This window comes from Natator depressus, chromosome 3 (assembly GCF_965152275.1).
Source record: "Natator depressus isolate rNatDep1 chromosome 3, rNatDep2.hap1, whole genome shotgun sequence".
Classification (NCBI taxonomy): domain Eukaryota; kingdom Metazoa; phylum Chordata; order Testudines; family Cheloniidae; genus Natator; species Natator depressus.
Window position 1 is genome coordinate 184,548,635 of NC_134236.1, and position 14,888 is coordinate 184,563,522.

The 14,888-nt window shown below is 40.8% G+C and overlaps 1 protein-coding gene across 2 annotated transcripts in view; it reads right to left on the reverse strand.

The window, feature by feature from the left end:
* The window catches only part of RTN4 (reticulon 4), a 66,194-nt gene that overhangs the window by 19,152 nt on the left and 32,154 nt on the right, over positions 1-14,888 (reverse strand). The window contains exon 1 of one of the 2 annotated variants that reach the window (XM_074949456.1): positions 8,456-8,651. The exons of the other annotated variant lie outside the window; for it this stretch is intronic. Within the exon in view, the coding sequence (XP_074805557.1) occupies positions 8,456-8,489 (34 nt within the window). The 5' untranslated portion in view covers positions 8,490-8,651. Of the gene's footprint in view, positions 1-8,455; positions 8,652-14,888 lie in introns of those variants that run through there. 2 annotated transcript variants of the gene reach the window in all.

Here is a 14,888-nt window from a genome sequence, read left to right on the forward strand (position 1 = left end):
CCAACCTAATAGCTTTCCTTGACAGGGTAACAAAGCCTGGTAGATAGAGGGGAAGTGGTAGATGTGGTATATCTTGACTTTACTAAGGCTTTTGATACTGTCTCACATGACCTTCTCATAAACAAACTAGGGAAATATAACCTAGGCGGAGCTACTATAAGGTGGGGGCATAACTTGCTGGAAAACCATTTCCAGAAAGTAATCATCAGTGATTCACAATCAAGCTGGAAGAGGATAACGAGTGGGGTCCCACAGGAATCAGTTCCTGGGTCCAGTTCTGTTCAATATCTTCATCAATTATTTAGATAATGGCATAGAGAGTACACTTACAAAGTTTGTGGACGATACCAAGCTGGGAGGGGTTGCAAGTGCTTTGGATGATAGGATTAAAATTCAAAAATGATCTGGACAAACGGTCTGAAGTAAATAGGATGAAATTCAATATGGACAAATTCAAAATACTCCACTTAGCAAGGAACAATGAGTTGCACACATACAAACTGAGAAATGACTATCTAGGAAGGAGTACTGCAGAAATGGATCAGGGAGTCATAGTGGATTACAAACTAAACATGGAGTAAAGAAAAAATAAACATACATAATTCTGGGATGTATTAGCAGGAGTGTTGTAAGCAAGATACAAGAAATAATTCTTCCACTCTACTCTGCGCTGATATGGCCTCTACTGGAGTATTGTGTCCAGTTCTGGGCACCACATTTCAGGAAAGATGTGCACAAATTGGATGAAGTCCAGAAAAGAGCAACAAAAATGATTAAAGGTCTAGAAAACATGACCTATGTGGGAAGATTAAAAAAATTGGGTTTGTTTAGTCTGGAGAAGGGAAGACCGAGAGGGGACATGATAACAGTTTTCAAGTACATGAAAGCTTGTTACAAGGAGGAGGGAGAAAAACTTCTCTTTAAGCTCTGAGGATAGGACAAGAAGCAATGGGTTTAAGATGCAGCAAGAGTGGTTTAGGTTGGACATTAGGAAATACTTCCTGTCAGGGGGGTTAAGCACTGGAATAAATTGCCTATGGAGGTTGTGTAATCTCCATCATTGGACATTTTTAAGAGCAGGTTAGACAAACATCTGTCAGGGAGGGTCTAGATCTGGGTGGCCAAACTGCAGCTCGTGAGCTGCATGCAGCTCTTTTACAATTAAAGTGAGGCTCGCAGTGGCTCCACCCCCCTGCCACCCAATTCTCTGCCTGCCAGACTGGCAGGGAGGGAGCTCGGGGGTTCTGCCGTGCAGTGGGGCTTAGGGCTTCTGCCAGAGACGACTGGTGCCTGCTGAGAGTGGGGAGGCATAATTTAAAGCTTTGCCCCACTCCAACAGCTTAAGTCAGGCCCCACAGGCATGCTCCCCCTCTTACCCTCAGCAGCACCTCCCTCCAGCTCCCAGGTGTTAGCTCCACAGGGAGAGGCAGCAGCAAAAGCAGCAGCTCTCCCTGCAGCTTGCCACATGGCCGCAGCTCCCAGCTTGCCAGCTCCAGCAGTTACTATGCAGGAAGGGGGCCCGGTGGTACCATTTGACGAAGAGGGACCAGCAAGCCCTGGCAAAAATCTGGTGGAGCATGTGACCCTCCACATATGGCCTCTGGCTTCTGCCCAGCAGGTGGTTATGTCAAAAGATATATTTATTTTGGTACCAGACTACTAGACTAACCAGTTTTTGGACTTCGCCCCATATTTCGCAGACCAGCAGAGCCTGGAATACTAGAGGAAAGCAGGATAGAAACATATGTCCCCTTTAAAGTGAGATAGCTCCATCTCCTGTAGCAAACTTTATCATGAACAGCACTAACAGGTTTCAAGAACTTACCCAGTCTTTGGATGGAGACTTAAAAGCAATGACACAGGTCGTGTAGTTGAAAAAGCAGAGTAAAATGGAAGTGATTTGCCAACCTGCTTTTCCCAGCTCACTTTGTCTCCCTAATTTGATTCATATGTGCTGACCAAGCTCTATGTGAAGCTGAACTACTGCGTCAGCTGTGCCATCCATATCAAGGAGTTGAAGAACTGTTCCTGGAAGGCCTGAAAGGACCATGCCCCTCTGCCCAGGTTCAGACCTGCTGGTGCTACACTGAGACCTCCCCTGAAGCCCATGTAAGGAGATCGTGCTGAAAATGTACAGTTTGAAACGTTATGTAAATAAATAATTTTACATCTAAAAGAAAAAACACAAATTTGTGGGTATGGGGTTTTTGTTTTGTTTTACACAAAGATTACTATACTAGTATAATTAAAGCAGTACAACTTCCCCAGTGTGGATGCAGTTATATCAGCATAAGAATGCTTCTACTGGTGTATATTTTGCCTTACTGGAAGGCAAATAAGACATACTGCTATAACCGTGTCCACACTACTGATGTAGTGGATTGCACCAGTATAACTATTTAGGGGGAGAGGAGGGGGAAAGGTCACACTGCAAGTCTCGTGATATTTGGTGTTTTTCTTAGAGCCCCATATTCTGGAATGATTACATGCAAGTCTCAGCATTCATTTAGAAAAAGGGGCAGGGGAGGGGAAAAGGTAAGTTTCCCATGGTTGCGGAGAAAAACTTGAAAACATGGCCAGGGAGTACCCTAAAGACTCAAAAATTTGAAGGCAAATGAAAAAACAAAACAAAACTTTTTGAATTAAGTCTTTTTTTTTTTGGCCTGACACATGGAGTTTTGAATGCTTGAGGTTGGCAGTACTGTTTACCATATAACCTAAACATTTCAAATGATACTAGTAAGAATTTTCCATGCTTTAGAAATTTTGAACCTCTACTAAAAGGCTTAAAAACTGGAATTTATGACCTGACTGAAGGTTTTTTCCTCCCTTATCCACATATGCACACACAGGTGGTTATTGTAGGGTACCTCATGGGTGAGAGGCAGCTGGCATATATCGCGGGGGAGGGGGAACAATCCAAAACCCGTATGAACTTGGAAAGCCAGTGTCATAAATATAAAGAGAAGGCTAACCACCTTTAAATCCCTCCTGGCCAGAGGAAAAACCCTTTCACCTGTAAAGGGTTAACAAGCTAAAGATAACCTCTCTGGCACCTGACCAAAAATGACCAATGAGGAGACAAGATACTTTCAAAGCTGGAGGGGGAGGGTACACAAAGGGTTCGCTCGGTCTGTGTGTTGCTTTTGCCAGGACCAGAGCAGGAATGCAGGTCAGAACTCCGGTAATGGGTTAATAAGCAATCTAGTTAGATATGCGTTAGATTCTGTTTTGTTTAAATGGATGAGAAAATAAGCTGTGCTGAATGGAATGTATATTCCTGTTTTTGGTGTCTTTTTGTAACTTACGGTTTTGCCTAGAGGGAGTCTCTATGTTTTGAATCTGATTACCCTGTAAAGTATTTACCATCCTGATTTTACAGAGGTGATTCTTTTACTTTTTCTTCAATTAAAATTCTTCTTTTAAGAACCTGATTGCTTTTTCCTTGTTCTTAAAATCCAAGGGTTTGGGTCTATGTTCACCTATGCAAATTGGTGAGGATTTTTATCAAGCCTTCCCCAGGAAAGAGGGTGTAGGACTTGGGGGAATTTTGGGGGGAAAGACGTTTCCAAGCGGGCTCTTTCCCGGTTATATTTGTTAGATGCTTGGTGGTGGCAGCAATAAAGTCCAGGGACAAAAGGTAAAATAGTTTGTACCTTGGGGAAGTTTTAACCTAAGCTGGTAAAAATAAGCTTAGGGGGCTTTTCATGCAGGTCCCCTCATCTGTACCCTAGAGTTCAGAGTGGGGAAGGAACCTTGACAGCCAGTTATAAAAATAGTCAAACTTGGACATACCGGTACCAAGCTTAACAGGGCCCCTTAAGAAGTTATTTCTGAGTATGTAGATCTAAAAAGCTTATCAACAGGACAAAATCTGAAGCTCACACATACAAATAGGACTTAAATTCTTACAGAGTACTTCTAAATGATTCAGAAAGATTCAGAAGGGTGATTGCAGATTGGTGGTTACTGGACAAAGGTCACACTATTTTAAACTCAACTACTTATTTATCTAAAACTATTGTAGATTATGCTGGCAAATTCTGAAAGTTAGTCATAAAAATACTTATTTGTGATCCAGTAAGAGAGATTGTAAACAATCAATGTTTTTAAGCATACAGTATAAATAGACTATAACAAGAGAAAGTCTGGTGTACTGTGCTTCCACCTAGTGTTCATTAAATGAGTAAATTACATGGGTGCTAGGATGGCTTCCCAATATGTCAACCTCTTCATGGGCCATCTTGAAGAAGAATTTCTGGACAAATGCACCATGAAACCAATGATATATCTGAGCTACATCAATGATATTTTCATCCTCTGGACAGACGACCTAAACAGATTTCCATAACTATCCATTAAACTCTCTCTAAAACACCCCCACACTAACATCAACTTCCTGGACACCATGATCAGCTTCAATGATGGTACCCTACAGACAACTATGCATAGGGCCCTACCAAATTAATGGCCATGAAAAACGCATCACGGACCATGAAATCTGGTCTCCCCCCGTGAAATCTCGTCTTTTGTGTCCTTTTACCCTATACTATACAAATTTCACAGGGGAGACCAGTGTTTCTCAAATTGGCGTCCTGACTCGAAAGGGAGTTGCAGGGCGGGGGCCACAAGGTTATTTTTGGGGGGGAAGAGGGTCACAGTATTGCCATCCTTATTTCTGCGCTGCCTTCAGAACTGGGTGGCCGGGGAGTAGTGACTGCTAACTGAGGGCCCACCTCTGCAGGCAGCAGCACAAAAGTAAGGGTGGCAATACCATAGTATGCCATCCTTACTTCTGCACTGCTGCTGGCAGCGGTGCTAAGGGCAGCGGTACCGCAAACCCCCTACAATAACCTTGCGAACTCACACACAACTCTTTTTTGGGTCAGGACCCCTACAAGTACAACACTGTGAAATTTCAAATTTAAATTGCTGAAATCATGAAATTTATGATTTTTGAAGTCCTATGACAGTGAAACTGACCAAAATGGACTGTGAATTTGGTAGGGCCCTACCTATACACAAGAAACACACAGACCACCACACCTACCTTCACGGATCCAGTAACCAGCCCAAACACACCAAGAAATCTGTTATCTACAGTCAAAAGAACAGGAGTACTTGTGGCACCTTGGAGACTAACAAATTTATTAGAGCGTAAGCTTTCCTGGGCTACTTAAGGAAATAGATTCAACATGTGTAATGACCCAGCCACTCCCAGTCTCTCATTACACATGTTGAATCTATTTCCTTAAGTTAAGTATCCTCACACCTTCTTGTCAACTGTCTAAATGGGCCATCTTGATTATCACTACAAAAGCTTTTTTCTCCTGCTGATAATAGCTCATCTTAACTAATTAGCCTCTCACAGTTTGTATGATAACTTCCAACGTGTGTGTGTGTGTGTGTGTGTGTGTGTATATGTGTATGTGTATAATTATATATTATATATATAATCCTCTTACTATATGTTCCATTCTGTGCATCCGATGAAGTGGACTGTAGCCCACGAAAGCTTATGCTTAAATAAATTTGTTAGTCTCTAAGATGCCACAAGTACTCCTGTTCTTTTTGCGGATACAGACTAACAAGGCTGCTACTCCGAAACTTATCTACAGTCAGGCACTCAGGTATCACAGATTATGCTTCAAGAAGGAAGTCTGGGATGTACACCTTACACACAAAACTGCCTTCCCCAAATAAGGACACTCCCCCAAAGTAGATTGCATCATGGAATGAGTCACCCAAATACCCCAAAAGAATCTGCTTCAATACAGTAATAAAACCCTCTCCAACCACACACCTCTAGTTGTCACCTACCACCCTACACAGGAACCCATACAGCGTATCATCAAACTATTACAACCCATACTGGGAACCACACCCTGAAATAAATCTTTTTCTTGAACCTCCTCTTCCGGCCTTCAAACAACCCTCCAACATATCCAAGCTCATCATCAGAAGCAAGCCAGATCAGGACCCACCAACTCAAAGCAGCATCAGACCCTGCCAGAACACATGCAAAACCTGCAGACATAGCTTCACTGCTGTGATCATCAACATCCCCCACAACACAAGTCTCAAGATCCATAGGTCCTACACTTGCCTATCACATGTGGTGTACCTCATCCAGTGCACTAAATGCCCAAACAACTGTGTGGGTGAAACTAGACAATCACTATGCTCTTGAATGAACTCACACAGAAAAATGATAAAAAACAAGAACACCTTATCACCTGTGGGTGAACACTTTTCGCAAAGCCATCACTCTTTATCTGACCTCTCAGTCTTCATCCTCAAAGGAAACCTGCACAACACCCTCAAAAGACAAGCCTGAGAACTTAAATTCTTAACTTTGCTAGACACTAAAAACATGGACTGAACAGAGATATTGGATTTATGGCTTATTACAATAATCTATAACACATTTAACTCCTCCCTCCTCCAGTTATTTTTCCCCTTTCCCCTATATGACTGAAGAGGTGTTAACAGGCCTTGAACGGTCCCTGTGACATTGCACTCCATATGTTTATGGAAATATGCTTATGAATGTGAATATAACTGGAATATGCTTCATGCAAAAGGTCTCTTTATAAGCTTTGTAATGATACCTTACAATCTACTGAGTGTGTTCATCCTATTTGTATGAATGTATCATTCTTGTATCTGAAGCTAGAAATATAAAGTATTACTCTGAAGTCCTGTTGTAATTATGCAAAGATTGGGCCATTAATGGTGGTTTAGAATCTTGATGGCTCCCATTGACCAGGACAATTGGTTCTAAATGGCTCTGTTTACTTGTAAGCCTTTCTGTGTTCCTGTGAATCAGGCTGGAAAGAATGGAGACTTGGGGTCTCACAGGACATGTGACCATGTCACTGAAATCCATCTTAAACCTGGTGCTTTTCCATTTAGAAGGAGGGGTGGGGATCCAGAGACAAAAGATCCCGCCTTGTGCCAAAGTTATAAAAGGGGGTGGAATAGAACAAAGGGGGCTGCAATCATGAGAAATCCCCTAGCTATCACCTGAGCTGGAACAAGGGCTGTACCCAGGGGAAGGATTGTGCCCAGACTGGGAAGGCGTCCAGTCTGTGATAGAAGCTTATTGAAATATCTGAGGGTGAGGTTTTATCTGTAAACAGATGCTTAATGTATTAGCCTTAGACTTGCATGTTTTGTTTTATTTTGCTTGGTAACTTACTTTGTTCTATCTGTTATTTCTTGAAACCACTTAAATCCTACTTTTTATACTTAATAAAATCACTTTTGTTTATTAACCCAGAGTAAGTGATTAATACCTCGAGGAGCAAACAGCTGTGCATCTCTCTCTATCAGTGTTACAGAGAGCAGACAATTTATGAGTTTACCCTGTATAAACTTTATACAGAGTAAAACGGATTTATTTGGGGTTTGGATCCCATTGGGAACTGGGTGCCTGGGTGCTGGAGATAAGTGACTTGCTGAGCAGTTTTTGGTTAAAGTCTGCAGCTTTGGGGGTGTGGACCAGACCTGGGACTGTGTTGCAGCGGACTAGCATGGCACCCCCACAAGGCAGGGTTCTGGAGTCCCAAGCTGGCAGTGGAAAACGAGCTCAGAGGTAATTTCAGCACGTCAGGTGACAGTCCTAAGGGGTTTCAGAGTAACAGCCGTGTTAGTCTGTATTCGCAAAAAGAAAAGGAGTACATGTGGCACCTTAGAGACTAACCAATTTATCTGAGCATGAGCTTTCGTGAGCTACAGCTCACTTCATGCATCCGATGAAGTGAGCTGTAGCTCACGAAAGCTCATGCTCAAATAAATTGGTTAGTCTCTAAGGTGCCACAAGTACTCCTTTTCTTTTAGTCCTAAGGGGGTCTCTGTGACCGAACCTGCCAAAGTCCCTTAAAATGTGTGTTAATTACTTAGGCTAAACAATATATTCCATCCTGCCTTTACCTGCAACACTGAGTACATTTTCCAGACTTGAAGAGCTCTGTGTAAGCTTGAAAGCTTGTCAATAAAAGGTATTACTGCACCTACCTTGTCTCTCTAATATCCTGAGACCAACACAGCATAGATTACACTTCACACAGGCACACTTAACCTCATTAAATTCGATTGCTTTAACAATTAACAGGACTTAAAAACTTTGAAAGCAACATATTGGTTAAATCAGGGCTGCATTGACATTTGTGCGGTACACACTGAACCAGGCTATTCTGTGCTATGCTATGTAGGACTGCAAAAATCTAACCAGCTAAGATATTTGCAGTGTGTCATACAAGCTATTTTTCTTTTTTAAATATTTTTTGTTACTTTGTATTGGTCATCATTTATTCCTTTTACTCTAGACCTTTAGCATTTTTACATACTTCACCATGTCTTACAACTTTAAAAAAAATTATGCTACAAGTCTGTTTTACTGAAAAATAACCACAGTTTAGCTTAATAAAAATGTTAAATAAATAGCAAATACCCTTATCTTTCCAACTGCTCAGCTGACTGTCCATCTCTCCTCACGATCTACTCTCCAGCTGTGATTATCAATTATGCATACCAATAGAATAGCTGCAATTGGAGAAATCTACAGTCTGAAATATGAAACATCAGTTTCCCCAGAGGTCTGCAGTCTTGTCTGCTGCACAACTGCAGCAGGACTTAAGTCACATGACTGTCTTCTGGGTGTGGAGCAGACTGACGCAGTGCAATCTGTAACTAAGCTACTAATACTCCAGCACTAATTCTTCAGTTCAATCTCCTTAGTTCTGCAAACATTTCCTTGCTGCTAGTACCACACAGAACGAAGGGAGTCGGGGAGGTAGGGAAAGGAATCTCCGGTACAAAGGAAATCAGCTTTTTCTCAAAGCAGCTAGGCTAAACTTGAAATGTATCAATACTACAACATTACATACAGGCTTTTGCAACAAAGCTAAAACTACCTCAATCTTGCTTTTTTGTCACATTGCCAGAGGTTATAAAATTCATGCTCACAGCAAGACTTCACCAGACAAACTTAAAATGGTTTGCTCTTACGAAAAAATGGAAAGATGAAAGTTTACATTTACATTTCTACAAAATCGGTCTTTCCCTTCCCCCCACCTATGCAGATTTCTGACACAGCTTGCATGAAAACCTCAGTCATCTTGTTATATTTATAACCTTAATTTTTTTGTCAACTATAGATTTCATTTTCCTTGGAAAAGTAGGAAACCTGAAGTGCTTTATCATTCTGTCTACACCTCTAATGAAGTAGTTAAGAAGCGCATAAAGAGACTGAAGGAAATCTCAATACCAGAAATACCTCCCTTAATCCTTAAAAACAGCCTTGACTCATTCTTTATTCACACCTTATTTACTCCTGGGGGAACTGTGCACCTAAAATTAAAAATTCTGCAAAATTCTACATATTTTATTTGTCGAAAAAACATAGTATAATCATACCAATTTCCATTATTTTCGTGGTTCATTTCAAAATACCCGTCAGCAAGTATGTCTGTAACAATACAGACAACAAAAAAGATTCAGGAAATATTTTTTGACAAATAGATTCCTTGCTAGGCATATTAATACAGAACTTTGAGTAATACTTCATTTAAACTTCAATACAGACCCATATTTCCCGCCCCCCTCAGAAGCAGTGCAAAGGCTTGGGAGAGTCAGAGGTAATGGAGGAGCTGAGGGAGAGGGAAATAATTGCCGGGAAGGAGCCTGGTGTGAACTTGGAGGGTTGTTGGGTTGGCATTCAGCCCCTGCCTCCCCCCGCCCCCGCTGTGTTCCTGCACTCATCTCCCATTCAGCCCCCGCCTCAGTCTGTCCCACCCCCAGCCCTTCTGAACCCAGCCTGTGACCCTCCAGCAGCCCCATGTGCCCCACACTGTCCATTCCCCCATATCCTGTGCCTCCTAACCCAGCCTGTTCTCTTCCCTATCCACAGCTGGGGCTGCTGCTGGGCAAGAGCAGCAGCTTTCTGTCCTGGCACCACAGCAGCCCATGGTGGGCGAAAAATGTAACTGCAGTACTTTTCTGCAGAAAAAAAAATTCTGTGGGGCACATGAATTCTGTGTGCGCGCAGTGGTGCAGAATTCCCCAGGAGTACTTAATGCAGAAGTATTAGCATAAAAACGTTTTTCCTACCAAATATAAACAATCTTAGAGCCAGTTATTTTACCAGCATGCAGAGATGCTCATGTTTTTATCATATTTTGAGTTATTCTTAAAGCCCCCAATCCAGGAATCACAAATCTGAACTTTCAAAATGAGTTTCTAGCCCTAATGGATGTGAAGAAATGCTTGAAAACATGACACAAATATAACCTAAAGACTCAAAATCCAGAACAATCCCAAATATTTTAAAAATCTCATTTTTGGGGGGCCTGAGTCATGATTTCTGAGTACTTGGGTTTATCAATACTGAGCATGCCAAAAAGTTCCCCAATGCTGTCTAGAAACATAGCCAAGACTTGATGTGTCATATTATAAAAACAAACCAGAAAGAGAAATTCATAAAATGATATCAAAGTGTGCTCTTGTGGCTGGTGCTAAATTAGGTGATTTGCATCTTAATACTCAGCTTCCTCTGCCGAACGTGTACTTCTCTCGTACTGTAAAATGTTATCTTGCACAGACCTTTACACTGATTTGCACTCAGTTACTACGAATAAAATACCTCTTGACTTTAGGTTTGCATCTGTTGTTTTAGACTTAATAGGTGTAACAGACATCTAAATGTTATTCACTTTAAAATTACCATAACCTTTATGTTCACAGCTATATACATTCCCTCAGATCTTATCTTTAGATTTTATGGCACTTTAGTCTTATTTTAGAAAGTTTTATTTGATAATAAATACAGTGAATGCAAAAAAATTTGAAAGTTGGGTTCCCCCGCTTAAACCGTAACTGAATGTAGGCTGGTTACTACCAAAATGAGCTTTACCATCTTTTCCTGTTTTCCTCTCACTTGAGATGAACTCCATTAAAAACCACCCAAAACTGACTCCTTGATAAGGTTGACATGCATGGCTGGGCAACAGCTTCTCTTCAGCACTCAGGAACATTAGTCACCAACCAGCACACAGATTTTGCTGTTACTGAAGCTCTAGACCAACTCTCTTTTTAGCCTGGAAGAAGGTAATTCCTAAATTCTTGCTTTCTGAAGCCAGATATAATTTTTTGTTGTTATTGCTATGTAAGAGCTAGGTACTATTATTATTAAAATGGTTTAACTCTTAATTATGATAAAGCTGTACTCACTTTAGTGTCCATACAATTATTTATTTTCTGCTGCTGACACCTACCCTTCTCGCTACAGTAATTTAGAACAGATATAACTTTATTAGTCATTTAAAATTAATAAACAAACCCTGATGCTGTAGGTATCTCTTGTAGCCAGTGGTAAAATTCTTGTAAGTGTACAATTAAAATCTGTCTCTTTTTCTCTCTTGTTCTTTGTGTTTTAATACACACACACACACACACACACACACACGATACAAACAGCACACTAGGTGCACTAGAAGTCATTATTGCTTCGTTAGCCTCCTGGACAGACCCTTCTCACCTCCCTACCCCTGTACTCAGATCTTTTCCTTTATTCTCTACATGTACAATATTTATTCCTCCTTCTCTGTGCAGTCATTTAGTCTAAATGCTCTGTACAGTCAAATCTGTGCCCCTCAGTAATTACTAATTTCAGGCAGCCATAATTTAGGGTGGGATTTTTACAAAGCATTCTGCATTGGCCTAACTCTACTCCCACTGAAGTTAATGGTAAAATGCCCACTGAATTCTCTGGAAACAGAGTTAGACCAACACTCAGTGCTTACGAAAATCCAAATGTTAATGTATACATGACCAAAAACTCTACAGCTTCTCAATAATCCTGCAACTACAGAATGTTTATTAATAAAGAGGCCTAAAGACCAGGCGGTGGTCTAGCCTTCTGCCTCTGGACAACTGGGATCCAAAATCTGTTTGGTTATCTAAGTTAAGTCCTTAATGAAACTGTCTAACATTACGAGACTATTTATCACAAAAGCCAGCATAAGGGGAAGCTGCTGCTCAGGAGAGACCAAAGAGTGGAATAGCAGGGGTGATGCAGGCTGAAGTGAACTACCACAGAACTTGACTGCATAATGCTAAGTAATAGGCACTACTACTGGTCTCATTTCATAATTAAAATTCACAAAGTTTTCCATCCATAAGGAAATTCTGCAGATTTGTACACTCCGAACAGTTTCAATGGAAAACACTTCTTCTGCTTCTTCATCTTAACTGGGAAGTGTCCCTTCTCCTTTCAGCCAGTAGTAGAGGCAAGATAAGACAAACTGAACAGCACTTAGAGCACAAAAATTTAATCAGGATTGACTTAATGTAAAATGTATTTCTGTAAGAAATTTTGAAGCCTCTTCAGAGTTAGCTTTCTTTCATTGATGGTACTACATAGGTGCAGGGCTGTTCTTTATGTTTGACTGCGCTACAGACTTGAGTATTTGAAATCAATGGAGATGAATATCTGGATAATGTGGATACAAAGTAACATTTAGCTATTTCTCTTGCTTTGAGCTTCATATAAAATGATTTGGTTTTTAGTTATAAACTTGCACAAGGCAAGTATCATACTAATGCTCTCATTATGTAAAAACAGATATTTCATGATTTTTAACACAGTATCGGAGTGCATGTGCAACAGTTCAATAGCCTTTTTGGATTGCTGCTTAGTACTTTGATTTAGTCTCCAAATTAAGTTTTACTTCCTATGGACCAATATAATGGAGATTGAAGTGCTGATATGCTGGCAGCATTTAGTCTGAACTATATCCACATGCACTTGGCCGGGTTTGAGTTCACAAACAAGACACTCATACAAACCTATAAAAGCATTGAAATTCTTAGCTGGAAATTAAACCAAAACATTTTCAGAAACTGGTGCTTAAATTAGGAATCTAAATAAGTGGTCTGATTTCCAGAAGTGCGGAAAACCCACATCTCCCACTGACTTTCAACTGGCATTTATGATATTCCATGCTTTTGTATGTTGTGTGTTTGGGGGACAGGAGGGCAGAAAGATTAAAAAAATTAAAAACAATAACATCACTTAAGGGAAACACTACTGGCATATGAGTATTTTTCATAAAACTATGCAAGTAAAAGCAGGTATTATTCAAATACACAGAGGGGTGAATGAAGTTTGGGAAACGGAAGAGGATCAAGAAATGTAATGGGCTTTTCATTCCTAACTTCAAAGAGCATTTCAGATAAAGAAAGAAAAACAAAGCTATTTGACAATAGCCTATTGAACTGCTATTCAGGAATTTGTCATGCCTTTATACAGCGCTGTGTTGGTTGAAAAATATCCACTAAATTACCCTTTTCATTTACAAACACTAGGTGGCACCAAAATCCTCACCTACAGATATTCCTCTCAATGTAATTGTTATATACTTAAGTTTCTGAAAGTGTGAACTGCAGGGGAAATTTTGGCAAACCAGTAAAGTGCCTGAAACCACTATTGCTTATTGCTAAAAACAGCCGACTCAGCAGGGCGTAAAATGGCCATGCAGCAGCCTTAGCATAACCAAGGTGCCACAGAAAGGACAGCTTGACCCCACGTCCTTCCTGATAAGAAGTGTGTTGAAACTGCTGATACACGCATTTTAGAAGAACAGGACGCTTGTCCATGTGCCCTCAGGAATGTGTCTGACAGGGCCTCAAGACATGCAAACTCTGAAAAAAACACACCTGGTTAATCGATGACCAGAAGGAAACCTCTTGCTTGACCTTTGAAACTGCTTCCTTAATAAGTCTTCTTTATGTGACATGTCACTGTATTACTAATATATAAATTAGGGGGGGAAGTTTGAGTTAGCTGGACTTTTTGGGAGGGTTTTTTCAGGAATTCTCCCTTGGACGCATCTTGTGGTCCCCACCGGAAGACAGAAGATTAGGCCACCGGAAGCCTGTCACGGTGCCACTCGAGAGCCACACTCAGCTTCGGTAATTATCGAGGGTTGGGGGTGTTTTACTAATCTGTTGCGGACGTGTGTAAGTGCTTGAGACTAAGTAAAGTTTAGTTGTAAGTGAAAGCACTCTTGTGTTGTCCTGTTTGTGCCAGCCATCTATCAGTCAGCCGGCCATGTTTCTCCTGATTTATTTCCTGATACCACCTTGCACAGAGTAAAAGTTACCAAGAGCTTTGGGTTGAAAGAACCCCGGGTAACAGATCAAATACATACTAAGAATTATGGATCAGACATTGTTTGACAATTATAGAAAACTACCCAGGGATTTGCTGGGCAGCGTTAATTAAACTTACCTGCACTAAAATGGAATCATAATAAAAAATTTAAAAGACAGATAGCTTTAAAATGTGCTCTATTTGAGCAATGGACTTCACAATATTTAATCAATTTGTAACCCATTAAAGGGTTCCATGTAGTACAATGTGGTCCAGGGATATCAAGAGTAATTCCACTAGATGTACACAGATGTTCTGGTACTTAGGTTTGCCTTCATGGATTGGCAGAAACAGAGGAAGAATGAATAACATGGAAATGAACAGTTCTGAACAACATCAAGCACCTTAACATGAAATGGGAAGATTTGGAGAGATGGGGAAAGCAGTGGACATAATCTATCTTGACTTTAGCAAAGCTTTTGATATGGTCTCCCACAGTATTCTTGCCAGCAAGTTAAAAAAGTATGGATTGGATGAATGAACTGTAACCGTGGTTCTCAAACTTTTGGACCGGTGACCCCTTTCACATCACAAGCCTCTTGAGTGCGACCCCCCCTTATAAATTAAAAACACTTTTAATATATTTAATATCATTATAAATGCTGGAAGCAAAGCATGGTTTGGATTGGAGGCTGACAGCTCGTGACCCCCCACGTAAAAACCTCATGACCCC